General features: G+C 48.3%; 9 protein-coding genes across 9 annotated transcripts; 5 read left to right on the top strand and 4 right to left on the bottom strand.

The window, feature by feature from the left end:
* Nucleotides 1-20: 20 nt before the first annotated feature.
* DEU56DRAFT_735728 (uncharacterized protein) lies at nucleotides 21-944 on the top strand (the record flags this gene model as incomplete). Its single annotated transcript, XM_041348470.1, has 2 exons — nucleotides 21-171; nucleotides 229-944. 2 exons carry the CDS (start codon nucleotides 21-23, stop codon nucleotides 942-944), a joined length of 867 nt encoding a protein of 288 aa, XP_041209159.1.
* A 97-nt stretch (nucleotides 945-1,041) lies between these two features.
* DEU56DRAFT_944418 (uncharacterized protein) lies at nucleotides 1,042-3,773 on the bottom strand (the record flags this gene model as incomplete). Its single annotated transcript, XM_041358983.1, has 6 exons — nucleotides 3,144-3,773; nucleotides 2,720-3,089; nucleotides 2,173-2,671; nucleotides 1,630-2,127; nucleotides 1,482-1,581; nucleotides 1,042-1,173 (listed from the first exon to the last, which is right to left on the bottom strand). The coding sequence occupies exons 1-6, from the start codon at nucleotides 3,723-3,725 to the stop codon at nucleotides 1,042-1,044; spliced, it is 2,181 nt and encodes a 726-aa protein (XP_041209158.1). The 5' UTR covers nucleotides 3,726-3,773.
* Nucleotides 3,774-3,883: 110 nt separating this feature from the next.
* DEU56DRAFT_912179 (uncharacterized protein) lies at nucleotides 3,884-4,725 on the top strand (the record flags this gene model as incomplete). The annotated part of the gene is made up of 3 exons (XM_041357376.1): nucleotides 3,884-3,890; nucleotides 3,967-4,353; nucleotides 4,406-4,725. 3 exons carry the CDS (start codon nucleotides 3,884-3,886, stop codon nucleotides 4,723-4,725), a joined length of 714 nt encoding a protein of 237 aa, XP_041209157.1.
* Nucleotides 4,726-7,291: 2,566 nt separating this feature from the next.
* On the top strand, nucleotides 7,292-16,027 carry DEU56DRAFT_972438 (uncharacterized protein). The gene is made up of 23 exons (XM_041359489.1): nucleotides 7,292-7,697; nucleotides 7,752-7,885; nucleotides 7,941-8,187; nucleotides 8,237-8,442; nucleotides 8,505-8,588; nucleotides 8,639-8,723; nucleotides 8,775-8,922; nucleotides 8,974-9,076; nucleotides 9,129-9,679; nucleotides 9,732-10,415; nucleotides 10,446-10,936; nucleotides 10,992-11,156; nucleotides 11,208-11,319; nucleotides 11,376-11,511; nucleotides 11,564-11,766; nucleotides 11,816-13,233; nucleotides 13,289-13,686; nucleotides 13,735-13,877; nucleotides 13,928-14,712; nucleotides 14,762-14,795; nucleotides 14,844-14,993; nucleotides 15,046-15,302; nucleotides 15,347-16,027. Exons 1-23 carry the CDS (start codon nucleotides 7,620-7,622, stop codon nucleotides 15,776-15,778), a joined length of 7,044 nt encoding a protein of 2,347 aa, XP_041209156.1. The 5' UTR covers nucleotides 7,292-7,619; the 3' UTR covers nucleotides 15,779-16,027.
* A 130-nt stretch (nucleotides 16,028-16,157) lies between these two features.
* On the bottom strand, nucleotides 16,158-18,771 carry DEU56DRAFT_800791 (histidine phosphatase superfamily). Its single transcript, XM_041353100.1, has 14 exons — nucleotides 18,467-18,771; nucleotides 18,212-18,398; nucleotides 18,120-18,153; nucleotides 18,020-18,066; nucleotides 17,918-17,968; nucleotides 17,760-17,864; nucleotides 17,621-17,700; nucleotides 17,452-17,570; nucleotides 17,328-17,399; nucleotides 17,240-17,270; nucleotides 17,217-17,219; nucleotides 16,947-17,118; nucleotides 16,776-16,885; nucleotides 16,158-16,726 (listed from the first exon to the last, which is right to left on the bottom strand). Exons 1-14 carry the CDS (start codon nucleotides 18,570-18,572, stop codon nucleotides 16,560-16,562), a joined length of 1,284 nt encoding a protein of 427 aa, XP_041209155.1. The 5' UTR covers nucleotides 18,573-18,771; the 3' UTR covers nucleotides 16,158-16,559.
* A 635-nt stretch (nucleotides 18,772-19,406) lies between these two features.
* On the top strand, nucleotides 19,407-20,292 carry DEU56DRAFT_327535 (uncharacterized protein). Its single transcript, XM_041345690.1, has 2 exons — nucleotides 19,407-19,842; nucleotides 19,895-20,292. Exons 1-2 carry the CDS (start codon nucleotides 19,565-19,567, stop codon nucleotides 20,079-20,081), a joined length of 465 nt encoding a protein of 154 aa, XP_041209154.1. The 5' UTR covers nucleotides 19,407-19,564; the 3' UTR covers nucleotides 20,082-20,292.
* DEU56DRAFT_944398 (Scramblase-domain-containing protein) lies at nucleotides 20,107-21,978 on the bottom strand (the record flags this gene model as incomplete). The annotated part of the gene is made up of 9 exons (XM_041358982.1): nucleotides 20,107-20,511; nucleotides 20,562-20,580; nucleotides 20,640-20,740; nucleotides 20,804-20,819; nucleotides 20,887-21,067; nucleotides 21,122-21,279; nucleotides 21,336-21,475; nucleotides 21,534-21,592; nucleotides 21,644-21,978. 9 exons carry the CDS (start codon nucleotides 21,976-21,978, stop codon nucleotides 20,429-20,431), a joined length of 1,092 nt encoding a protein of 363 aa, XP_041209153.1. The 3' UTR covers nucleotides 20,107-20,428.
* Nucleotides 21,979-23,674: 1,696 nt separating this feature from the next.
* Nucleotides 23,675-25,329, bottom strand: DEU56DRAFT_327121 (chaperonin 10-like protein). The gene is made up of 8 exons (XM_041345688.1): nucleotides 25,086-25,329; nucleotides 24,974-25,040; nucleotides 24,905-24,916; nucleotides 24,796-24,851; nucleotides 24,624-24,725; nucleotides 24,468-24,571; nucleotides 23,936-24,416; nucleotides 23,675-23,876 (listed from the first exon to the last, which is right to left on the bottom strand). Exons 1-8 carry the CDS (start codon nucleotides 25,122-25,124, stop codon nucleotides 23,703-23,705), a joined length of 1,035 nt encoding a protein of 344 aa, XP_041209152.1. The 5' UTR covers nucleotides 25,125-25,329; the 3' UTR covers nucleotides 23,675-23,702.
* Nucleotides 25,330-25,400: 71 nt separating this feature from the next.
* DEU56DRAFT_912174 (mitochondrial carrier domain-containing protein) lies at nucleotides 25,401-26,750 on the top strand (the record flags this gene model as incomplete). The annotated part of the gene is made up of 5 exons (XM_041357375.1): nucleotides 25,401-25,508; nucleotides 25,564-25,719; nucleotides 25,815-25,990; nucleotides 26,053-26,170; nucleotides 26,238-26,750. 5 exons carry the CDS (start codon nucleotides 25,401-25,403, stop codon nucleotides 26,748-26,750), a joined length of 1,071 nt encoding a protein of 356 aa, XP_041209151.1.
* Nucleotides 26,751-26,826: the final 76 nt, after the last annotated feature.

The raw sequence follows: 26,826 nt of genomic DNA, 5'->3' as shown, positions 1-26,826 counted from the left end.
ATGCGCAGCTCAAAGAGTTGATGAAACCAAACACGGAAGTTGCCTCGAAGCAGAAGAAGGAAAGGGAGTTGGATCCTGCAATGGATTGGCTCATTAATGCACACTTGTGGGGGATTGGATGTCGCCATAAGGTGTTTGACTTACATTTTGATAATGTGTCTGCTCTAGTGGGTGAGAATGTTTTCATAATCCGAACCCCTGTGTAATTGACTCACTTCAATTGAATAGATCACCTTGCATGTGACCAAACAAATTACGGGTGTTCTTGTTGCGCTCCCATGACTCCTGACGTGTGCTGTGACATCCATCACCCGTCCGCCTTCCTGTTATTCGACACTCACATTCCACAACCACCAAAACTTCCCAACCGCTCTCGTCTCCCTAACTACGCTATGGGCCCCAAGGAGTATGAGCTGTGCGAGGCACTAGAGGATTGGAGAGAAGAGAAGATGGCAGAGAAATATGGGCATTCTCACCTTATCGATATCGATCCGGCTATCATCATGGCAGATTCAGTTCTGGATTGCCTTGTCAACTGCGCACATCATGAGAAGATCAGGACCATTGAAGACCTTCGCAAGGAAACTCATTGGTCATCTGCTGACAAATTTGGCAGTGAAGTTCTTGCCATCATACATCACATCATTCCTGTCAAAGTGATCGTACGGGCAGCCTTGACCAACGCTCCCTTGCAGCGCGACCCTCTTTCAACAACTTCTAACCCACCAAGGGCTGGGAACGTCGCCCTTCCATCAACTGTTTCGGATGTAAAGAAGACGAATAGATGTAGTGCTTGCCAACAGGAGGGCCATAATAGTACATATTGTTATACGTTCTGCAGTAAATCTTCTGGACTTACGTTTTCGACTTATCTTTTCACCAGGGCACAATCGCATTTGTCCTTTGCATCCCGTACGCAACACGACTCGAACATCTTCTACTGAGAAGGAGAATGTACATATTTTCACACAGACGTACTATTGTCGATGACTGATCTCAACATGTTCTTCATAGACATTACCAATTAATACAGCGCAACACTCATAATTCTACTGTAACGTCCTCGATCAGCGCATGTTCATCTCGACCGTCGTCCATGTCCACATCCATAGCTCCCTCTTCCACCCCGTCCACTACATCTACTCCATCACCGGCGCTCATCAATTCCTGTCCCTTTGCAAGGAGGTCAGGGACCCTATGGTGACTCTTTCTTCCACGTATCACTTCGTTTGCGGAATGCCCCACCATGTATGTACATAGCGCTTGAAATGTTTTATCCATGTTTGATTCACCATGCTGTGTTGTGAGGTTATTATGCAAGAAATTGCTTTGAAAATTACTGTGCAAATTACGGTAAATTTGCACCAGTGGTGATTCCAATATGATGTGTTCTACTGTGCGATTCGACCCCTTGCCTCCGTTGATCACCTGTCACTCACATCACTTCACCATCTTCACAGCAATGAGGTCCGTTCACGCACCTTTGTGAAGAGATTGTTTAGCTCTATGCACCAGTCAACCCCACGCAATTTACCCTTCTTTCCTGTGGGTTTGATAAGGATATGATAACGAACCGCGTGTCTGCAACAATTGTAAGTCCACGTCTCTGTTTGATCGCACTTGACTTACTTTAGCCCTTCAGGATACACAAAGTGCACATTGCACAAGAACTCCAACATTGTATTGGCGTACTTGTGTTTGCTGGTCGCTTTGAACATCAGGATCCATGTAACAAGGCAAGTCTCCAGTCGACCGATATCACCGATGTTCATCGCATATGACAACTCTTCAAACAGAAGTACATACTTGTTTAGAAGGAGGCCATTTTCATGTTGCTGGTCACGCTCCGCTGCTGATTTGTTCCGCATACGTCGAATTTTGTGATCAGCGACATAATCCCGTGCAAGTGAGTCTGCCATCGCTTGTAGATCTTCGTATGACGGCTCTGATGCTGCAAACACCTCAAGATCCACATAATTCATGCGTTTTCTGGCTTCGATCCTCCAACAATCAAGACGATGGCATATGCCATCATAGCCAATCAACTGATGCATCCGGCAAAACCCTGGCTTCGACCCATAATGGCCTGTCTCCTTGGGACGCAACACGCCCATGTCTCGCATGAGACTTGTCTCATCAAGATGCGCTGCACTTGTTTGCATAAATGTTCACCATATGGAGTCTGCAGCCGCCATCTTCAAATGGAACATTCCTGGGACAAACACAACATGTTGAAATCGATCCCAAGGTGAGTTTTCAATTGCACGGTGCTGCTGTACCACTTGCAGTCGTTTACCTGTGCCCAGGTTGCCATGAAACATAACGACATACTCTGAGATATCAGGGATCTCAGGATCATCGAAGCTATTAGGTTCCGCGATCCCACCTTGCTCGAGTAAGTTGATAACACTTTGTATATTTCCGGCCACAGTAGAGTTGCTAACATCCATTGCTGATGCAGCCATAGTAGGTGTTTTAACGACGGGGATGCCCTCAACAAGCTCCGGTTCACGCAGCCAGTCTTTAAACTGCGTGAAGTATGGCGGTCCATATGTTATGAGGTCGGTAAGAAACTTCCAGGAATTAAAGTGGTCGCGACATGTAAGTCCTGATAGATTTGGTGTGTCTGGTTGAAGGCTGAGCAAGTCCTTCCACCCCCGTTTCGGCAACGCTTCCGCTCAAAGGTTGAGAGACGACTTCAGCCATAGCTCCTCAGAACATCTGAGATCTTCTTGTGAAGTGCAGTGCTGCAGGGGGAACATTAAGCCGGATGTAAGATGTTTCAGTGATTCAGTCGAGTTTTCGATCTTGTGCTCATGAGTTTTCAGGTCGACGTCAAAATTGTCATACGCATAGGTAGCGAGGAGCGATTGTCCGAGCGAGCGGAGTGTGCGGTGAGTTTGCGCCGATAATGAGTGTGTAGCTGTGAAGATTGCATTGACAGACACAGAAACTCCCATTCGTTTGAGCATCTCAATCACCTTTTGTGGGGTGTGCGTGGACTGCAGGAACATCCCCACCAAGCTTTGCAAGGTATTGGATCTCTGGTTTGTGCTTCTCATCATTATACTCAAAACTGTGACTTTTCTCTGTAGATTAACCAAATGTCAGTGATTTTAAAGGCTGACAGGATTAGTACACACCAGCAAAGCTTTGGCTTTCCGCTGATTCTCGAGACTGGATTCTGCATCATTGGTGAGTCCGGAAATGATTCCTTCGAGATCTCCTTCACCAAGCTCCTCCCAATAAGCTTCTTCGTCACTATCCATGCCTGCCACGAGCTGATGCTCATTGCGCTCTTTTACGGCACCAGTTTTTCGCTGCATTCTTGCGGACAACATTGTATTGAGGAAGTCCCATGTTACAGGTGCGAGTTTTTCCATGTCTTTAGCCAGTTCCTCAATACTGAAATCCTCTAATTGCTCTGGTGCTGTATGTACCACATCGAAGTGATAACCACTCTCCTTTGCCGACAGCACCACCATTTTGTGCACACAAATGTCCTTGACGAGATCCATAGCCCATTTAAGCTCAGTTCTCGGAGATTCCTCTGCACTCGTCGAAAGAGCATCAACAATTTGATGTCTGTTGTGTAGGATATCTTTGACAGCAATATGATTGATATATTTCTTGTTGGCAAGCAGCTCCAGCAGAAAGTGTGACACTGAGATTCCAACGAGCTGAAGGTTGTCGAGGACATCGTCTATCGGTGCCCTGGATGCCATACTACTAGTAACACTGATTTCAATATACCACAATAATATACATATACCCTATACAATTTAATACATTTTCAGACTCCGTTTGACACTATCGAGGTGGCTGACATTTGTTTACAAATGTTTTGTGCCAGCTGCTGCTGGAGAGGTTGAGGGATAAGGTTATGCTGGGTTTGAATAGTCTTAGTCATGTGATCTATCAAGGCAACACTAAAATTATTCGTAGACCGCCCTTGAACCTCTCCAGCTGCGGTGGGTACGAGCCTGGCTCACAATACCCTCCGCTCCCTACACTCTAATCTCTGTGCGCAAACTGCTGTCTTAAAGTACAAGGACCGGAACCTCCGTGGTCAAGGCGCTAACACCAGAGCACGTAACACACTCAAAGGGATCTATGGAAGGATCGAGGCAGCATTGAGCCAATATCAGGATGCACGCAAGGCACTGGTAGTTCTTGCTCCCCTCATCAAGGAGACAGGCTGGCAGTGCTCTCTGTGCCCGCTCAATCGTGAAGATATCCGGGGAATGTCAGATCTTCTGTGGGGCCAGACTGAGGGAAGGCGTAAGTTGTCTTGGATTTGGAATATGCGGGGCACACATGGAGATGAGTTGGACAATGACAGATCTATGGAAGGTATGTGCACTTACGGATTCATTACCCCGCCCCATATCTCACTTCAGCGCAGATCTTCCAGACATGAAAATCAAGTGGTGCAAAGCCAGGGCACGTGCAATGCAGTGGAACGAGGAGGTTGAGTTGTTACAGGAGGAGATGCAGAGGATCTTACAATTCTTCAACTGGCAAGCCACGTCTTGGTGCGAGCGCGCAAATCAGAGCTGGCCCGAGGGTCCTGCAGAAAGAGAAGGCAAGATCGCATATGCTCGGCGCCAAGCAGCTTTGCATTGTGCACTGTCAGTCACATGTCGTTCCAGTTGGGAAGACACATGCGCATTCATAGACCACTTCCACGCTGATCTAAATGCTCTCAGTCTGGGACATCATTAACAAGTTTATATCCATTTGGCATGTGTAGTGTACAGTATCATAGCTACACAATTGAATATACAATAGGGGAGCTCAAAGTTGAACGCCCAACACCCAAGCCCAACGCCCAACGCCCAACCTCGTGACTGAAATTAGGTATACCTAGAATAAATAGAAGTAAATATGGAGTAAAGCCACTGATGAGATAAGCTCCTTACCTAAACCTTGTCGCGCGAAGCGCCGAAACCTTCGCCAACTGTCTCCCCCTAATCCTCAGCATTTCTAAACCTTTTAAGCCTTTTCATCGTACCTAAACCTTTTTATACCTAGGAGACCTTGCTTTTTCATTCCTAATCCTGTTCAGTTATCCCTCATTAGACTTTTGCCACATGCTCACACAATAAAATCTATGACATGGGTTATGATTAGGGTTAGGAATAGCATTTTTTAAGTATTGAAAGGTTAGGAATAGAATATGAAAAGGTTTAGGGTGTGAAAAGGTTTAGAAATGCTGAGGATTAGGGGGAGACAGTTGGCGAAGGTTTCGGCGCTTCGCGCGACAAGGTTTAGGTAAGGAGCTTATCTCATCAGTGGCTTTACTCCATATTTACTTCTATTTATTCTAGGTATACCTAATTTCAGTCACGAGGTTGGGCGTTGGGCGTTGGGCTTGGGTGTTGGGCGTTCAACTTTGAGCTCCCCTAATGCATCTGTTGAAGGGGTGGGAGGATACAAAGAGCGGGAGGGATGCATCAACGAAGAGTGGGAGGGATGCATTAACAAAGAGCGGGAGGGATGCATGAACAATGGGCGGGAGGGATGCATCAACGAAGAGCGGGAGGATGCATCAATGAAGAGCGGGAGGGATGCATGCATGGATGCATCAATGAGGGGTGGGAGATGCATCATTAAGCAGCAGGGGGATGCATTAATTGAAGGGAGGGGATGCATTAATTAGCAGCAGGGGGATGCATCAATTGAAGGGAGGGATGCATCACATCACTGGAGGGGGCACACATCACACATGTCTTAGGACTGCAGTCTGTAGCATTGTTGCATCAAAGTAGTGTTACAGTTGTAAGGATTCATGCATAACTTTGACAGGAACCTGTGAAAAAGTAGCAACAACATACCTAAATCCACAAAACCCACAGGCTCACTGTCACTAGAGGAAGCCCCCAGGGTTCCTCAAACATTTTAACTTCAGGGGTGAAACTCACCCAAACAAAATTAAAAAAACTCGCAAGTCGTACGAATATTAAGTGTAGTTTTAGTAAGCTGCGTGACGACGAACGATGCGTGAAAATAGTTGATTGCGTACGTGTGCAATAAATGTGATCGACGCGAGACAATGGTGCAATGACAACACAACAATAGCAATATGCAAACGATGTTGTCTTTCGAGTAGAGTTGTGACGTGCAAGGCGCGACAAAGGACGGAAGCAGCCGAGCCAATTTAATAATAGAGACAAAGTTACGAAGCTATAAAATCAATACATTTCAGCGTTCAAAAAGGTTCGGACGCGTTTGGGACGCGTTCAAGGAATGCTGAACACTGAACTGGACCGTGGACCGGTTCATGAAAAGTCCGGTTCGAACCGCGGTTCAGAACCGAACCTCCGCATTACTACAGCGACAAGGAGGGGATAAGCAACAGAAGCGATTGTCTGAAGAAACTGCGGAAATCTGTCAGGCATGACTCTGCGAGTCACTATGTGTTGCTTACCGGGCTCCAATGAACATCTGGACAGACTGGCTAAGCATCTAGATCACGGTTGCAGCAATCACGGCGGGTGAGTACGTTTTCGCCAACGTGCACCAGTAGACTCACCTTCCCACCAGAAGGATAATCAAACACATTACTCCACTGCGTCAACGACTGCAGCCCGTCTGTTCCGTGTTTAGTATATAATTTTTAAAACCACGCAGTCACCTACTCATCATACAAGCTACAAACAAATTAGGATATGTTTGAAAATGACTCGAGGTATAGAGCTCACCGTCATAACAATATGTATAGGATGTCTTCTGTTGGCATTCTTGAAACATAACAAATCAATCACGTCCAGAAGCGTCACGTCGATGTATTCATGGACTTCGGGGTCGTCGCGGTGTTGAGCCACTGTTGACTCATAACGTGGGATGGGGATCTGGCGTCATGAAAAATTGGCACCTGCAGCCTAAGGAATGAGGATCGTCAGTGAACGGATGCATATCTGAGAGGGACATTTATGACGATACAGTGTTGATACAGCGGCATTTGTGCGGACAGCGATGTGACACGAAATGGTGGCAGCGCAGGTGTACTTACCCAGCACAACATAGTGATTGGAATCCTCCTGTAGCGTTGGCATTAACCCCCGCCAGCATGCAAAACTAGGTACAAAATAGGTACATACTGTTGAAAATATAATTATCGGTTCGGGGTTCGGAACGGTTCGGGACGTGTGGGTGCGTGAAATTTTTGCATGCACGCGCGACATCTGTACAGCCTATGATTTACGCGTACACAGCCATAGTATGATAGTATTACCACCTTGGTAGAAAATCAGGAAATCATATCAGATAACCCTCCGGATTCGCACAGATTCGCACCTTCACTCCATGCATCCACTATTTATCGCATAAAAACCTACGACAAATACAATCTAAGCTGAGCGCTAAATGGTTTTCGCGCTTGCTGCTGATAATTATAAATCAACCACCATCTCGAAAACCATGGGTCCAGAAGTGGCTGAAACTCTAGCCAAGGTTGAACGATCTTCGGACAGAAATTCTTGATGGCCCACAGTGTGGGGACCCTGCCAGGGTTCCATGCTGCCACAGTCCAAGTCTTGTCCTCATCAGCAATTTCAATCTGCGAGTTATCGTGGTTTTCAAGGATGTAGTTGCCCGGGCCTTTAAGGGACTGACATATGTTTAAAAGCGTCACTCTACTCATCTGCATATCAAATAACATGGTCTCTTCAAACGAATACTTCCCTGTCGCACTGGTAAGCTTGTGTACGACTAATTGTGTACTGAGCTAACATGTTTCATCCATCCAGGTTGGCATTTCCGCGGAGCTCCCAAGTGGTCCTCATGGAACAAGCAACCTTGACTATCAATCGTTCTTTGACTTTCTCATGAACGAGCACCAAGCCTACGAGAAAATCCCGGCCGATAGGTTCAACATAGATGCGTGCGTCTGTCTTCTTTAGCAAATCCCACCCGTCAATTACTGACCGCGTGCCCAGTCTTGAGGGAGTGAACATCGGTGAAGTGGCCACCGCACATGGCGCATTCTTGAAAAATCTAGAATTATTCGATCCTGTCGAATTCGGAATCAGTAGCAAAGACACTAGGATGATGACGATTGGAACGCGAAAGCTCATTGAGCTGTCGTTCCTGGCATTATTGGACTCTGGCATTGATTATCGAGGAAGAAATATCGGCACTTACATGTCGAGCGTCGCCCATGACGTTTGGATGATTGCCGGCGAGGTTGGTGATACCTGTCTTGTGTCTTGCTGACTCACGCCTAGTTTCTCAGCATGAAAATGAAGCCCGCGGTGCATTGTCAGGTTCCCCTGCAATGATCGCCAATCGTGTGTCATACCACCTGGACCTACGCGGACCTTCCATCCCCATCGACACTGCTTGCAGCTCTAGTCTTTCTGCCTTACATCTCGCTATTCAGGCCATACGCAATGGGGATTGCGAAGCGGCGCTTGTGGGTGGTTGTCAATTGAATCATAGGCAAGGATTTCTTTTCAGCAGTATTTTAAAATTTGACGGTTGAAACGCCTCCATGTTACTAGGTTTATGGATTGGCTAACGTACAGTCAAGCTGGGATACTTGCACCAGATGGTAAATGTAAACCCTTCGACGCCTCTGCTAATGGGTGAGGCAAATTTTGAGTCCGTATGAGTCATGTCCAATAATTCTTTCAAGATTTTCTCGGGCAGAGGGTGCTGTCGTTGTGGTCATTAAACCGCTTGACAAGGCTCTCCTCGATCATGACCACATATATGCTACTGTACGTTGTTCTCCAGATGGGATATATGTATCGGTTCTACATTTTCCACAGGTTCTAGGCACCGGCATCAATTCGTCTGGTTCATTGGCTCCTGCAAACTCTCCTGTCGCCTATGCTCAAAGGGATGCAATGCTGAGAGCCTTCAAGCAAGCTGGCCGCCAGCCACACGAAGTCGATTTCGTCGAGCTTCATGCCACAGGCAAGTTCCTGAATCTAGTCCGTAGGATTATTTAAACGTGTATGACTCTAGGGACTGCTTCCGGCGATCCAACGGAAGCAAACTGGGTTGGAGAGAGTTTCTTGAAAACTGATAACAGGGAGCTCCTTATAGGTAGCGTGAAAGGAAACCTAGGGTATGTTATCAGAATTGCGACAATCAGCTTGGTCTCACTTTGCTCCACCCAGTCACCTCGAAATTACAGCGTTTCTTGCGTCACTGTGCAAAATTTGCTCCATGTTTGAATCAGGAATAATCCCTCCCAATGTCAATCTCCTCAACCCTAATCCGGCCATTCGTTGGGAAGACTTCCATCTTCGCGTCGTCTCATCACCAACAACGTTGCCTTGTCAATCTGCCACTGGACGCTCTCTGATCTCGTTAGCCGGCTCTGGAATCGGCGGTGCCAATGGTCACTGTGTTGTCGAGGGTCCTCCTACAACCAATCCTGTAATACCGTTCTGGCGGTCAGATGTCGTTCGTCCACCTTGCCTTTTGGTGGCGGGCGGCCTTTCTCCGCGTTCAACAGTTGCCGTAGGAGAGTCTATACAGGCCATAGACAGTGAAACATTACCTTCCGTAGCGACGACCCTAGGACGTCGGTCCAGGTCTACGCCTTGGCGTTCTTATGCGGTTACTTCGTCGAATTCTCCTCCTCGTTTTACCGAGCCGGTTCTTGCTCCTCGCACTCCCCCACTCGTGTTTGTGTTTTCGGGACAAGGCCCACAGCATTTTGAAAGTGAGACATTATCCCAATCATTTCATGATGTGATGCTGATTATTTTCGTCAGTGGGGAGAGAGTTCTTCAGCTCATGCACTGTCTTCAATAGGAGCATACTTGAAATGGACGAAGTACACAAGCGTACAACTGGATTTTCACTCATCGCACGGACTGGTCTTTTCACTCAACAAGCTCCTATTGCAGAAGTACTCGGCGATATCTGGCCTATTTCGGTGACTCTTCCTGCTCTAACGATGCTTCAAATCGCAATTTTCGACTCTCTTGCGAGTCTTGGGATGAAGCCTGATGCGGTCGTGGGTCACTCTGCAGGAGAGACCGCATTGTTATACGCATCTGGAGCAGGCTCCAAAGCCATGGCTGTGGAGCTCGCAATTGCGCGTGGGCGGGCTTTGGCAAACGTCGAAGGCGCAATGGCGGCAGTTGCATGCTCCCCTGAACATGCCCAGAAAATTATATCCCAGATGTGCACCGAACAGGGGAAGGTCGATTTGGATATTGGCTGCTATAACACTCCCGACGCCATCACTCTATCGGGATCATCTGCGGATATCGACCTAGCAGTCCAGCGCGCAAAGGCTGCGGGATTTTTGGCAAAGCGATTAAATACCACCATTCCTGTGCATTCCAAACTGATGGAAGCTGGTCGTGACGAATTTATGCGACTGGTAACGGACATATTCGATCGCTATCCTTCCCAGCCGCCTCAAATACCAACATATTCCACTGAAAGCGGTATGTTGAAATACGACCGATTCAACGCAGAATATTATTGGTCCACTACGCGTGGCCCAGTTCAATTCACAGGAGCAATCCAGCGTATCATTCACGACATTGGTTCTCCGAACTATCTTGAGATAGGGCCTCACCCGGTTCTTGCTAGTTATCTGGTCACTCTTGGCGGCGAGAAAGCCACTGTTGTGTGTCCTCTGCGCAGGCCCAAGGCCAACCAAGGAGAAGTGGTTTCTTTTCTTGACGCTTTGGGCAAGCTGGCAGTCGCTGGACATTGCTGCATCGACTTCAATATTCTCAATGGATGCACCGCAGCAGATGTCGCCAAACTACCCGCCTACCCCTTTTCCCGCAAGAAGGTCCCCTTGTACCCGATTACTTCTTACATCAAGGGAATTCGTCAGCCTCGTAACGGCCCGTTAAACTACTCTCAGCTTCGCATCAACTCTGTGACACACCCTTACCTGGCTCAACATGTGATTCAAGGCGAGCCCATCATGCCCGCCACAGGTTTCCTTGAAATGGTACGCACTCACTCGCGAAATCTGAGGGCAACAAAACTCAACCCGTATTTTCCAGGCATTGGAATTTGGTGCAAGACAATTATGGGATGTCAACTTCATATTCATGCTATCTTTATCTGGGGATCAACCAGTGCCAGTTGATGTCAGTATCGAAGGACCTCGTTGGTCTGTGCGCTCTGCTCTAGTAAATCCATCGCAACTGTCCGACGCACCACCCCAAGTACGTGAAAAAGATATTTCATTCTTCGCTCTATGACTCACCGACGGTTAGTATGATCGATTGCATGCTGAGGGCTACCTATCTCTTGATTCTCGACCTTCACCCTTACCAGCAGTAGACATTCAGGCAATCAAGGAGCGCTGCACGCAAGTCAGCGTCGAAGGTCCGTCACGAATCATTATTCATTGTGGGGCTTCGTCACTCACCCCACTGTCTCAGGCTTTTACGATGGGTTCGAGCACTTCGCTCAATTTGGACCAGATTATCAAAGAATATTGGATTGTTACCGGGGCCCTCGCGGAGAGCATGAAGAAGCATTGATACAGATCCGTGGGGATGTTGGGGATCTTCCAGGGTGCGATCGTTCGTTTTGTTTTGACGATATGTTGACGGGACAACAATGACAGACTGGAAAAGTTCAAGTTCCACCCCGTCATATTTGACTCCGCAATACATCCTCTGGTCCACCCGATGTTTACCTATCTCACAGACAAATCCTTGTATTATCTTCCTTCTCATCTGCAAAATCTGACGATCCATGATGCACTCATCACGTCCCCGTTCCCACGGTCTCTATATACTCATGTTGTTTTCCGCCAGTGGACGCCTCGTGAGTTTTCTTATGATCACCTGTTTATCGGGGACTTATACCAAAGAAGAATCCATGACATTTGACATTGCCCTCCTGAATGAGGACGGAAATCATCTCTGCACGATAGAATCATTCGAAATTGCCCTCCACGGAGAGTCATCTCTATACGAACCGAAACGCCACTTCGACTTAGTGTATGAGCCCATCTCACTCGACCTGTCTTCGTGTCGTCACCCGACCCAGGAAGAATTATCAGCGGATGACCAACCCAGGGATAGCTTGCTAAACCTAGTGGGGACAGATGCTGGGACGTCATCGTCAGCTCCGCTCAACGTCATCGTTTACGAGCACGGCAAAGGGATAGAACTTCAGCCGGTATTATCCGTACTGGACACTACCGCACCATGCACCATATATATTACGGCACTCGCTGGTGTAGACGGAGACGAGGCTGTCGGGTTCGTGCGAGTGTTGCAGAAGGAATATCTCTTATGGACGATTTACGTTATGGTGTTCGACCCGACTTGGAATGATGAAAGCATCCAACGGGCAGTTGAAGTTGTGTCCAAGATGCCCCAGGTGGAGAGGGAGCTTGTGGTGGATGCATCTGGATTGGTACACGTCCCGAGAATAACACCTTGTGAGGGCCCGAAGAATGTCTCTCCTTTCGACTTCCACGAACCATGGCAGCTCGAGAAGTCCACGGTCGTTCATTGCTCGTCTCCCCGTTTGGATTCTCATTCGGCTGTCGTGCATGTGCAAAGTGCTAGCCGATCGGACAATCACATATGGACTTTCTTTGGCTTCTTAGGCGGCTCGCACAAAAGTGTCATGGGGATATCCGCTTCTCCTGTTGGGAATTTCATCACAACGCCGCTTGATAGCTTGATGGATGTCCCGGCGGTCTTGGATGCTGGTGCAAAGTCGGGTCCTCCCATTCTTGCCTTTGCCATAGCAGTTCTTGCTGTTGGTCCTGCATATTTTGAGAACCCGGGAAGGTTCCGTGGAGAAATTCTGGTGACGCATGCAGATACCCAAACTAGCATGCTGGTCATTCAACTCTACCTTCTCCGAGGCTTTCGCGTTGCTACTCTAACGCAAAATGCGACGCATTCTGAAATCAGCCGCCTCCCCAATGGTCATTTTAGTTTCATCGTCTCTGAATACAGCGACACGGCAACGCTTCACCTTTTATCGCGCCTCTTGACTGCTGGCGGGACGACGTTCCCGTGGAAGCATCCTACGAAAGGCTTGCAGTCGCTGCTCGCCTGCAACCCTTGGTTGATTGGTCATGCCATTCGTCTTGGATCAAATATAGCTGGCAATGAGCTCGATATTCCTATGCAGAACCTCAACGAGATCATAACTCTCAAGCCCGGTGATCCTGTCTATGTGAAGAAACAGCTCTTCAGCGATAATAAGGCTTATCTACTTGTGGGAGGCGTCGGTAGCCTTGGACTCCAGATTGCCCAGTGGATGTACAAGGTCAGGATGTCCCTTTACACTGAACTCATTTAGTCATGCTGAGTCGACCAATTAGAACGGGGCTCGGGAAATTGCTCTGACTTCGCGGTCCGGGCGGGCTGGAATTCTGCGTAGGGGAGATATTGCATCTCAGCGCACTATCGCATATCTCGACAACATACCGGATTTGAATCTACTGATTGAGGCAGTTGATGCCCTCTCCGAACCTGGTATGAAAACATTGGTGCAAAAACTCCAGAGTCCGCTCGGGGGATGTATGTTACTCTCTGTGGTACTTGCGGATGGCCTCTTTTCTGGGCTATCCGCTGAGAACTTCGATGCACCATTCAATGGGAAGATTAGGGCCTTCGAGGTGCTATGCAATACAATTGACACAAGCAAGCTGGATTTCCTGATTGCATTCTCCTCGATTTCGGCATTATTTGGGAATGCGGGTCAAACCAATTATGCTGCGTACGTCTTTTGAGTCGTGTGCGTAAATCGACGGCTCACATTTCTCAGAGCGAACACTGCGTTGGACGGCAGACTGCGCGCCATGCCCAATGCATTCTCTATTGCAATTCCCGCAGTCACTGACTCATTCGTCTCTACAATGAAACCGACAAAAATCAAACACTTGGCGGATTGGGGGGTGTCATCTCAGAGTGAGTTGTGCCCTTACCGTAATGCGGAGCTCGGCATCATATTTCCTTAGGGATCTTCCAATTCATCGGGGAAGGCATTCAAAAGCTTGCTGACGGCCCTTTCTGGTTCTATATTCCGGATTTTGACTGGGAAGCAGTCCACACCGCGCTAGGAAACGAACACATGTATAATCACTTATTGCCCGAGCGGACTATCGCGGAATACGGAACGTCAACCTCAAACAACAGTCTTTCGATCGGGGACATACTGTGTGCCACCCTTGACATTGCGCGCGAAGACTTGTCTCCCGATGTTCCTTTAACCGCGTACGGTTTGGATTCCTTATCTGCTGCGAGGCTATCCTTTGCCTTGAACCCCATTTTATCCATCAGTCAAACCCAGCTCCTTGCGAACGTGACCCTTCGGAGTCTAGAAGCCCGGTTAGAGGACCAGCGGCTGTCCACCCTAACTGAAGCGGAGGAAAGGAGCGCATCCGAGCTTCACAAGGTGTCTGAGATGAGGTCCTTGGTCGCCAAATACACGTCTGGATTCAAGAGCCCTAAGACGCTGCTGCCTTCCTCTCTGAGCTCACGGGACTGCGCCGTTCTCATAACCGGTACCACAGGCGTCGCGGGCGCACACCTTCTGGAATGCTTGCTCCGTGCGCCACAAATCAGTCGCATATTTCTTCTCAACCGTACCAAGCCCGGAACTCCGACTATGTTGGAACGCCACCAAGAGATTTTCCAGGCACAATCGCTCGACCAGACGGGACTAGAAACAGACAAGGTCGTGTATTTGGAAGGCACTCTAGACAAAGATTACTTAGGGCTATCGCCTGACATGTTCAACAACGTGAGCATCCTTTTTACATAACACTTTGGTGAGACTCATCTTGTTTTAGATGGCTCGAAACGTCACCCACATTTTGCACGTTGGTGAGGAATATCTCACGTTATTTTACATTCATACTGAAATACTTGTAGCTTGGCCAGTGGACTTCACCATTCCCCTTGCTGCATTCGATCATGCTCTTCACGGTCTGCGAAATTTGGTGGACTTCGCCATTTCCTCGCCCTGGCAAGTTCCCCCTCAATTCCTTTTCATAAGCTCGTTCGGGATATTGAATGGTTACGGTGAGGTACTTTGGGTGATTTGAGATGCACTAAATCACTGACATTTTGGCAGGTCTGACGTCAACGAGCGCAGCAGAGGAGGCTCTTATACAGGATCCCAGTGTATCTATTTCCACAGGATATGTCGAAAGCAAATGGGTTGCAGAGCACGTCTTGGCTGCTGCTTCCGATGCCACACGACTGAAGCCAATAATTATTCGTGTGGGGCAACTCACCGGAGGGCGCAATGGACAATGGAAAACAACGGAATGGATCCCATCCATAATCGGTTCAGGCCTCAGCCTCGGTGCCTTGCCTGACCGTTCTGATGTGAGTTTTCCTGAATGCCATCCAACTATCACTGAACTTTGTAGACCGTAAACTGGCTTCCGATTGATGTGGCAGCGGCATCGATCGTGGAGATGTTCAATTCACCCCCTGGCGTGTATCACTTGACACATCCGAGTCCTGTTTCATGGACTGTTCTGATGCAGGAAGCTGCTCGCATCATGAATATTTCGTTGGTCCCGCCAACTCAGTGGCTCGCTTCTTTGGAGGAACAGGCGTCATCACAAACAACAACATCGCAGAACAATCCCGCGCTGAGGCTGCTCGATCTGTTCAGGTATACCCCTCACAGAAGGAATCTCACAAAGAAAACTGTGAACTTAGAACCGGAGCTCTCGTGCACTAAGGCACTGCAAGAATCTCCGACACTCCGATCAATTGTTTCAAGCCCACTGGGAGCGAAGGATGTAGCAAAATGGATCGGATACTGGCGCAGCGTTGGCTTTCTTCCCGTTTGATCCGAACTCAGCACTCCCATGTAGATATGTCCGTCCCCATGCTAGCATGCGGTTCTATATATCTAGAGCTACAATCAATATACTACTGTAGGATTTTGACCTTAGGTTCGTCACACGTCACAACGATTGGTGTCATGTTTGTCTTTGCGAGGATATGTTTAATTTGAGCACCTTGCTCGCTGCTGCCTTGGTTTCCTTTCGCGATGGTCCACTTCACTGGCACCGACGTCATATTCATCTTGGGCGTGGGGTACGCATCTTTCTATGGCCTATCCTAGCAGCAAACTTCGAAATCCGCTGGCTCTGTTTATAGACAAGACACCGCAACTTTGGGTGCAGGCCTCGATAAATAGGTACTACCCTTTCGCGTATAGAGCTCTTCAAGAAGCACGAAGGACTTGATTATACTTGGTGACTGTTTTGAATATTTTGGTTAAGGGACGCGTACCGTATAACCATGAAATTAAACAGAAATGGATCAGGGGTCCGTCGAACATTAATATTATGATTGCATGGGATGTTTTAGAGATAGCCAAGAATGCGCGTGCAGGAAATATCGTCGACGAATTTCGCTGCTCGGACTAGTAATAGCCAGGACAGGTGGGTCTTCTCAGAAGACATGGATGTCAGTCGAGGGTATGGCAGAGCATTAGGATTTCTAGTGTCGTTCTAGTGAGGCAAGCAAAGGTTAAACCTAAGTCTAAATAAACTCTCTTCCTCAAAAATATGCAACAATAAAAATAATAAATGACATGCCAGCAACGACACCAGCACCACACGCTCACGTCCGTGGAAAACACTCCCTAACCCAATCCCTAGGCGTCAACTCTTCCACCCTCCGCCGAAACGCCTCCAACGTGCAAAACTCTGGCGAACCAGGCAAATGCTTCCCCTCTGCGGCGCACATCGGAAGCACCATGTTCGTGTTCTTGTAACGCATACGGACATCTGCAAGCGGTCAAGGAGGCTTGTTCTCAACACGCACTTCGATACTCACAATGCTCGTCCCGTTGTCTCCAAAATGATGAAAACGAGCGCTGGCCCGGGGTATCTGCGGCCCGTTTTCGGAAGAGCTCAAATGTTACTGATGAAGTGAATGGTGGCCACCTTGCATGCGTGAAGATGAGGATCATTAGTATGAAGACCGAAAGTGGTGGGACTGACGCACTTGTCATCGAACACATCGAATGTGCAGAGCAACGCTGCGAGCGTCGAGTCGTGAGTGGTGTGCACGAGGAGTTTTGTTGGATCTTTGGAATTGAGGATCTTGCGTTGCATTTTTTCTGAGGCGTCTGCGAGGAGACGACCCATTCCTAGTCGGCGGCCTTCTTCTGATTTGACTAGTGTTCAAATAAAGAACTTTAGTTGAACTTTCAGTGAATGTCAGGAAGCGTCCTCACAAACTGGACAACGACAATCAATACTCGTGCAATAATGGAAAGTAATAGACTAGGAGCTTACTGTCAAACCACTCGGCTGTTACAGCTGCTTCCTGGGGAATCGTAGATGAGCCAGCGGAGGATGCGATGAGGGAATAAAATTATCGCACGATTAAACCAATGACGCTATCTTCCGAGAATTCTGGTGGAACCCGGAACCCGTGAGCAGCTGCTGAGCGTACCTTTGGAAAAGTACTGAGTTCAACTTTGCATGTCCTGCCCTGAAAAACATACTGTATCAAGGATCCCCGAAGCTCGAGGAGTTCCATCAAGGCGTAATGGCCTACCGCCTATATACTTGGAGACTTTCTTATCCAACGGTTCTAAACGCGAATTCCAGATAGCAACAGCAACTGGTAACATCAGACAAATCTGAGAATATTACTTAAAAGCATGTGATTACCTTCAGCAAACTGCAATTCCAAGAGCGCCAGTCGCTTGCAGGCTAAGGTATTGCTGACGAGGTTCTCGTCAACTCCATTACTGATACCAAAGACATCGTGAGTTTGCATTTGACTTCTGTGACCTGTGCAAAAGCGTACCGTATGATGATAGAGGGTATCGTACCTGGAGCGCAAGCAGACGGAGGATACACTCCGTGGACTATGTGCTGCAGAGATTCAATCGTCCGCGCGATGTTCGTAGAGCTGCGTTGTGTGAAGTTCATCGCGAGTCACGAGGCCAAGGTGAATAGATTTACCGGAAGTAAGTCAAACGTTCATCTTCGAGCTTTTGAGGAAGAAATTTCAATCTTCAGAAAGATACGAGTGAGATGAAATCAAGAAGCTGCGCGGATGCTTACTTGTCTACATAGAGGCTTCGCAATGCTGTCCCGAAAGAATACGTGGACTGTTCTCAGACGCGTAAGCCAAGCAACTGAGTGTCGCATGGAGCCCACTCACCTGTTTTCCAACGTCCGTAAGCTCTCCTAGGAGGCTGTATTCCGTATTGAAATGTGCTCATCGCGAGTACCCATATATGCGCATCAACTTACCATAATCCCTCGGACGTTTTTCCATGCCTGTTCTCGACAACTTTCTTATACCACAGTCCGTCATCTACGGTAGGACTGAGTCCAGCTACGGTCTCGTGAAAGCTTTTCGCAGTGTTGCACATCTGCCAATCTGCTGGTATGGATGCTGGAGGATCCGACATACGCACTCTGACGGGCGTACGTTCACCTAAAGCAGAGTGCGCATGGAAGTTATCAGCGATGACGCAACGAGACGCGCACGCGAACCCGACGCACCATGTCTCACGTATATGTGCACCTGCTCCAGGTCCAGCCCTTTTGGTGCGACGGGGTAGTTTTCGACGTCAAGCGGGGCTGGTTCGTCTTGCATTTGCTGCTTCATTGTTGCACTTAGAGAGGTTTGCGCTGTCTTCCCACCGCACCATCGCGCGCGTGGGTTGAAAGGTATCGTGGAACTCTTGGCTTCGGGAGGTGTGCCGTACGTTTATTAGGTGGCGGTGGGACCTTAGGAAATTGCCGCATCTGTGCCGCACCCTGCTGCACCCTACTCAACAATGTCTTATATGCCTCTTAAATGCGTCTACGTCGTACGCAACTGTCTGGAATATGATTTAAGAATAAGTAATACTATATTCCAGGTGTTTGTGTAAGGCTAACAGTGGTACTACAGTGATATATGTACTTGATGGGTGCGGCAGTGATGCGGTAGGGTGCGGCATTTCTCATCGCTGCCGCGACTCGGAAGTACTATGCTTCAATTCCTGCTCGTTCCGTGCGTATTCACTGGCAGCCTAGTCTTACTCGATTATCAGTACTCAAAAGTGGGATGGGGCAGTTGCTATGTTCCTCATCACATAGCTGAGGCAATGTGGAAGATCTTATTTCTCAACAATCTTGCCACCAACCTTCAAGAAAGATTCCAGCAGCTGGTCAATCACCTTGACCTGGATGAGGCCTTTAGGCTTTATTTGCAACTTTCAAAAGTATCTTATGCAGTCTCTCGTAGTGACTTCGATACTGCCAAGTCATGGGGCTACCTCTGCGGAACAGCCACTTAAGCTTTGATCGATTCCTCGGATTCCTCAATCGCCTAGATTGTCATTCTCACGCCATTTCAATGTGGTCAAGGAAGCCATATGGTCCCTAGCTCTTTCACGATCGCTGTGGAGCTGGTAGAGCAAGGCCGTGCAGTATTCTGGACCGATTTGGTATGCTTCCGCATTCCCCTGGATGAACTTGTCACAGCTGGCAGGTGCACCGGATCGGCCTTAGCGGCAGAATTCAAGCAGCACAACTTTCACCTTCGTAACGCGTTCGATGAGTCTACTGAAGACCAGTCCCGACAAATCCGGCAGCTGACACCGCCATGGGATTATGTTGTTTCACGTATCAGCATGCTACCTGATTTTTTCCCGTTTTCTGCTGCCTCCGCGCTGTTTTCGGATATCTAGAAGGCGACAGAAGACGGGCCAGTCATTATCGTCAACGCAAGCCATTATAGCTGCGACGCCTTGTGTATCACAGGTACCCAAGATCCTGTCTATGTTCCACTTGATACCACACGGACCGAAGTCTCAGAATTTTCCTTCGAGTTCCAGTCCCTCGCGGAGGATTTTGGTCCGTCCGAGCATCAACTCGAATTGCGCAAGCTGGTTAGCATCTTCCGCGAGCTCTAGAATAATGTTGTTGACCCTGTGGTTCAAGTTCTCAGGGCATGATCCACTTTACATCCTCTACATGCAGTAGGATTAAGTACGAGAATAAGAACCAACATTTGCCTCGCTTTTTCATCTCTTCTTTCACCTCAATTTCGGTGACGCTCATTCGCACAAGACAGCCACTTTCTCGAGAGGCGTCCACGCAAACCTTTTGTTACCATTGGTCAAGCTAACCCGAACAGAGGGAAGGAACCTCGATGTGTCGCTCCCGAGCTAGTCATTGTCACTCAGCGTGTCGTGCCCACTTTGTCCTTTATATTGCTCGAGGACAGCGATGTAATCCAGGGCGCATTCAACGCACTAAACCGTAATCAGTGACTTCACCTGGCCTGCCACAATGCGCGACAGGCCTTTAACGATCAGGGAGGTCATCCGAGCAGGAGGTTGTTCTTAGTACCTTGTGCGAAGTCGGGGAAGGTGACTAGCTGTTTTATATTAACTCTGCCAGCAATATACATATTGTATCCCAACCGCAACCGATAAACAGTGTGACAAAATGACAGATACTTTACGAGTATCTTCATTCTCCTGAGCTCCACAGGTCCAGGAACCCCAATCCGTGACCCCCCGAATGGTTTGAAAAGTAATCATAATCGATGTTTACTGTCAGACTCATCAATATTAAACTCTATCAGAACATTTGGGCTACTGACCTGCCGCCGCAAGCACGAGCTATAATAGCGCAAATGTTTAGAAAAATCGAAACGACGAAGCAACTGATACATATTTACCGCGCGCTCGTCAAGAGTGAGATTCCTCATCACCGTGGGCTGTTGCGGCGTTGGATCGGACAGGTCTGGGCGTGTGGCATCAAAGGTCACGAAATATTGTCCTATCAACCGCAATAAGCTCCTATCAGAATGATTGGCACCTCAGGAGCATGACATATCAGAACCTGTATCAGTGAAAATCTGCAAAGAAGACCGTTGAGCCCCTGACAACATTTTGAAATGCGGAGATAGGGTATGTCTAACTTACCTCCCTTCCAAAGCCGCGGAATGCCCTGTTGACAGTCGCAATGGGCGCACCGCGCGCATCGAGCATGTTAAAGTGCCAGGCCCAGAGCCCCTCGTCTATCTTTGAAAACTGGGTGAATGAATCTGTCGGAGGTTCGGGCTGGGGCTCGGAGGTGGTGGAAAGTATGCGCCTGGGCTGGTCACTACGATACATATCTCGGTACTGACATGACAAAAAGCGCAATGTGTTGCATTACCGAAGAAAGAGATGGTATCGTCTTCGCCAAAGATGCCATTCCTGCTGGACTTCAGCAAATGTGTCTAGGACAGGTTCCCCTTCTGGCGTGTACTCGTCAAGGTCTTTTAGCCTTTGGACGAACATGCGCGAATTTATCCACGCAAATGGTCGGCGAATCTGCATAATTTGATGGATTTATTATGATTAGCGAGGGAGATTACTATGGACCGCACCCAGAGAATAGGTGACCCGTGAAGGTCCATTACTAAAGCACGAAAGGGACGGTGTGTGCGGAAGACTTGTCTGGCAAACATCGACAGGATACCTCGTGGCTCTTCAGCGATGTATCCAAGCGGTTCACCAGCTTCGTTTGCTAATTGGGAAAAAAATTAATGATTCCAGCAGTTATAAAAGACTCAAGTATCACATACTAATGGTATATCGGTTCGACTGCTCAAAACCCATGAATATACTCAGCATTTCAAGCTTCCTACAATGAATTAGCTCGACAGTCGTTTATGTAGTTCAGTAAGAAACACACCTTGTTATGACCAACGTATTATTATTGAGTAACAGGTGCTTCAAACCTTCCTCCGGGTTACTGGAGGGCGTTCTCTGGCTCGAACCCCAGAGCTGCGAATCATGCACAGAGGGTTGTTCCTCGTATGCAGACGATGATGATCCATATGTCTCATCCTGAGTAGATGGCACGGTTCCCTGAGTGGGTTTGCGTCCTGAACTCCTTCCAAAACCGGTCCTTCGCTCAGGAAATCTAGAAAGGGCGTAACCTCGCCGAAAAGATTGTGCAGGGTGGAGGAGAGCGACACATGGTTTAGTGAGTCCTCTGCGGCCAGTCAATGCCAGTAGTCCAATCATTCCGATACAATGATTTACCAGCTAAACGAGTTCATGGTCTATAAGTGCTAAAGTAGTTGAACGTTACCTTCAAAAGTTGCCTCGCTGCCAGCCCTTGCTGACTAATACATTTCACGCTCTGGCTCCTCCCAGTGCTATCTTCGTTTCTAGCTCATGGACATCTTCCAGCACGTTTTCTCCAGCGGTTTCTGTGGGCTAGCGATGTGATTGGTGGTGTCCAAGGTGGCACTAAGGCCACGAAATAATCTAGCTGGAGAGGACTCGGAGATGTTTCGGAGGTTTGGTAGCAGCGATAGTCCTGGGTGGTGAGTGACTCAATCCATGCATGCACACTTAACCTAATGGTAGTTTACGAGGAGAGAATGGAGAATTTTCTCGGCGAGTACCCGCCCCGCCTCAGCGGCAAATCGACCTCAAATCGACAATCGTATGATTCTATCAAGATTCAAGATAGCCGTCCAGGGGACTAAAAATGGGTCACGAGTCAGCCCCATGACCCAGACAACTTCAACTTGAAGCCTCCAAACGATCTTTACCTCACTTCTATCATTCGCCATGATCCGTGTGGGGACTACTCTGTTGAATAATCACGTCTTGGTCATTATAGTACTTTCGACACTCAGCAAGCCAGAGATCCTCCACAGCTCCTTATCTCCCATCTCAGCGAATATTGTTCTGTTACATTCGTAGAGGTGTGTGGTATCTTGTATCGTGTACTTGACACTCACACTGACGTGTACATCTAGCTTCGTCTAGCTCCCATATACTCTACACCAGATTCCATTCCATCGTTACCCGAATACATCCATCAAGGCACACCGAATATCTCCAATTATGGTGAACCATTGGGATCCAATTAAATGAAACCTAATGGTGCACCATACCTTCACGAGATGCAAGCTGGAATACATCGGAAGGGAACAACAGCCATTATTCACCATAGTGCGATTTTTTTTCCTTCCGATGTGTTTCAGGACAGTTGCGAGATTGAGAGCTGATTAGCAGTGTCTTGTCGTGCGTGCTTAATGCGATCATGCACCAGATGTTCAACTAATGGTCGCAACTAGGGCAGAGCGCTCCAACAAAGCCTTTATACATCCCTGTCGATCGATGCTCCGCTCCCAGCTACCCATCACATGCGGACGTAGATCAGGAGAATACGGGACGCGGTGTAAAATGCAGTTCCCCCGATGTACGTTTTTTCTTAATCTATACGATTGTCAATCTACTCTATCAAGATAGGGGCCCGGGAGGCTTAATGTGAAGCGATCTTGATTCTCCGTCTTGCTTATATCATTCATCATCAGCCTCCACGCGAGAATGAAAAATCGCCTGGTTTTCACTCCCGCATGGATGCTGATGGTGAACCGGTGCATCGAATAACCAGGCGCCTTCGTATGGTCCTAGATGCAATATGATGAGATATCGCATTGAATTCCACCACACGTTTGCGACTTGCACAGAGTCAAAGTGCAGGGTTTATCCTCCTGATGTGTTCCTGAACAGTTACGATATTTACAGCCGAATGCCGGAGCAAGGGCATTTAGTCGTCATGATGTGATTATGCCATTGGCATATGTGAGTCGCAAGTTGACGACTTTTGACAGACACGGACGCAGGTCAACATATTCATACGCAACATCGAGCCGCGACATAAAATACAGATAAAGGATAAAAGTACACGAAGTGTTATCTGCAGGAGCATGATGCGGATCCTAGGGCACTCATGGCTTGATCGCGATCTTCAACGCTCCTCTGCTGTTCATCTTGTCCAAAGCTAGTTGGTAGTCCTCAAGTTTGAACACATCCGTCACCATGCCCTTGACCTTGACCTTTCCGCTATCGAGATAGGCGACCGCTCGCGGGAAGCAGTATGTTTGTGAGAACGAGCCGATGATCTGATGGGAGGGTATGTCGTCAGCCTTCCAGGAGGAGGTTACTAAGAATGATAACTCACAGTAATCTCATCACCAAAGATCTTCGATGGAGGCCAGTGTACAAGGGCCTTGTTCTCATACACACCATAGATCATGAGGGTACCTCCTCGACGGACATAGTCGATCGACTGGTTGGCAACCTTTTCAACACCTGTAGCCTCAACTACGACATCGAACCCATATGGATTATCGTCCTTCAACTGCTTCCACTGAGCCTCGGGATTCTGCCGATCAAGTTCGATGTATTCATCCCCAGCTTCCAATTCCTTCGCGATATCCATCTTTATACCCTTGTTAGCAGCGATAACGACTCTTGATGCCCCATTGAGTTTCAACAGCTGTGCGAGTATAAGGCCAGTGGGACCGGCGCCGAGAAGGAGCACCTCAACGCCGACAGGGGGGTTAAGTTTATCCAGTCCGTGAATAGCGCACGCAGCAGGTTCCAACAAAGTCGATTCTTCATCTGAGAGGTTCTTGATCTTGTACAGCTTCTTTTGATGACTGAATGCGATCTGTAAATGAAATCACATGCAAATGGAAGCATGTGCTTACTATACGATGTATTCGGCGAATCCACCATCTAGGGTGACGCCTCTGGCGTTGAAGTTCTCACACAGGAGGGAATTTCCCCTTCGGCAATAGAAACAGTTGTCGCACTGCCAAAAAGTTGTAAGTGGGTTGTTTGGAGTTTGCAGGAAAGAGACTTACGGTTATGCCCACGTCAGCAACACAACGGTCACCGATCTCGAAACCTTTAACATCCTTGCCCATTTCAATGACTTTACCGATAGCTTCATGACCCGGGATGAGCTGTCAGGTGGGGCAGATATGATAAGATACTGATGGACTGACGTCACTGCGTCTGATAAGGCGGACTCACCGGGAACTTGGATATGAATTCCCCTTCATGGATGTGTCCGTCTGTGCCGCATACACCTGTACAGAAAGAGATGAGTGTGCTTTCATGATGCTCGGACGTGCGTACTGACCGCAACATGATACTGAAGTTTTTTTTTTTGGTAATCAGAAGCGATCTGAAAGGTGGCACGCGACAATACCTTTCAAGAGAACGTCGTCGTCACCGACTTTGGGTATTGGGACTTGCTTTATTTCAAAGTCTTGCGGCTGTCGCTACGTTAGACCATAGTCACGATTGTGCTGGATGCCTACCTTGTTGTACCACAGAGCTCTCATAGTACCTTCAGGCATGTCGAAAAGGAAAAAGGGAAATTTGTGGTAAGTATAGGAGGGGAAGAAGTTGTTTGGTGTAACGAGTATCCAAGCTGGCTTTTATCCCCAAGAAAGCCAAACACGATCGAGTGCCATTGGATTTGATTGGCAACACTTGGCTTGGTGATTCACTGATTGCAAGTAACGCTGACGTCACAACCCCATTTTATTTTTGGACACCTAACTTAGGGTTAAGCCACGTGTTAATGTTAACCACCGCGTCCAGCGCGTTGTCGACCTTCTTCACTTGACTTCATGGACGCTCGCCATGGGTCTTTTCCTGAAGGAGGGACAGCCGACTTGCATCGACCAACAGGAGATTCAGTCACGCTTCGTGCAGTAAAAGACATCGCCTTCGGAAGCGTACGTCGTCCAAATTTAAAACAAACTTGCTTCTTCTTACCACCCCTCGAAAAAGATTGCAGGAATGGTAGCAGAAGTATTCGAATTTCCCTTTGATCTAGCTAAAGTGCGCCTCCAATCTCAAGTCTTGCATAATACAGCAAGTTTCGGCGGTCCTCTGGACTGCTTGATGCAGACCTGGAGAGATGAAGGGATAAGAGGTCTTTATCGCGTAAGTCACTCACACATGGAGCTCCTTTAGCCCTTTGTTGACAGTGGAGCTCGATTCGCCGTTCGTCGATACCACACAATACATTACACTCGCAGGGTCTACCCGTTCCCATTTTTGGCTCAATGGCCGAAACTGCCAGTCTCTTCGTCGCATACAGCCAGATCCAATCTCTCATTCGATGGTCTGACGCTTCACCGGCTTCAACTCCTCTCTCGCTCCCCCAACTCGGTCTTGCAGCAGGAGGTGCTGGTTTCCTCACTAGTTTCATCCTGTCCGTGCGTCGCCCTCCTCCTTCTCTCCACTTCTATTAACACACACACGGTCTTTTAACAGAACGCCTATAGAACTCGTCAAATGTAAGATGCAAGTTCAGATGATGTCTCCACCGCTTCGATTACCCAATCTTGCGACGTCACCGCCTGAGTTCGTGCACACGCCACACAGAGTGTCTGTGTCTGCGTCTACGTCATCGCGCTATCCTCGACACCTCCCCGGACCGTTTTCCTATCATTTCAAAGATAGTGAAGACACATGGGTTGAAAGGCATGTGGGCGGGACACACGGGGACTATACTACGCGAAACGGGCGGAACGGCTGTATGGTTCGCTTCGAAAGAGTTCATCGCGTCTGCGCTCCTCGCTCGAAGGATCCAATCTTCGCCATCCTCAATTCCAAGGAACTATTTCGTAGAAAGCTTGACCTCGGACCCATCGATGGCTCTTGCGCCTTGGGAATCGGCTCTCTCTGGAGCACTGGCCGGCGGACTCTGCGTCCTTGCCCTCTATCCTGCTGATACCATCAAGTCAGCGATCCAAACTGCAGAAGAGCTGCGTCCGCCGGATATGTTCACTCTCTCGCGGGAACTGGAGAGTAAGTTCCCGTCGTTTTGGAGTACGGGCGTTGCGATGTACAAGGCTCAGGGGTGGAGGGGGTTGTATGCGGGGTGTGGAATGACGGTCGCGCGCGCTATACCGTGCAGCGGGATCGTTTTTGTCGTTTATGATGGTCTCAGTCAGCGCTTTGGGTCGTGATATATGGGTTTATAAACTCGTCTTGCATTTATTATCACTTTCAACATAGATCTGCATTTTCGTATCATACATACAT

The sequence above is a fragment of the Suillus clintonianus genome, assembly GCF_016758775.1.
Source record: "Suillus clintonianus strain FC179 chromosome Unknown DEU56scaffold_30, whole genome shotgun sequence".
Lineage (NCBI taxonomy): Eukaryota > Fungi > Basidiomycota > Agaricomycetes > Boletales > Suillaceae > Suillus > Suillus clintonianus.
Note: the sequence above shows the minus strand (reverse complement) of the source record. Positions and strands in the feature narration are given on the sequence as shown.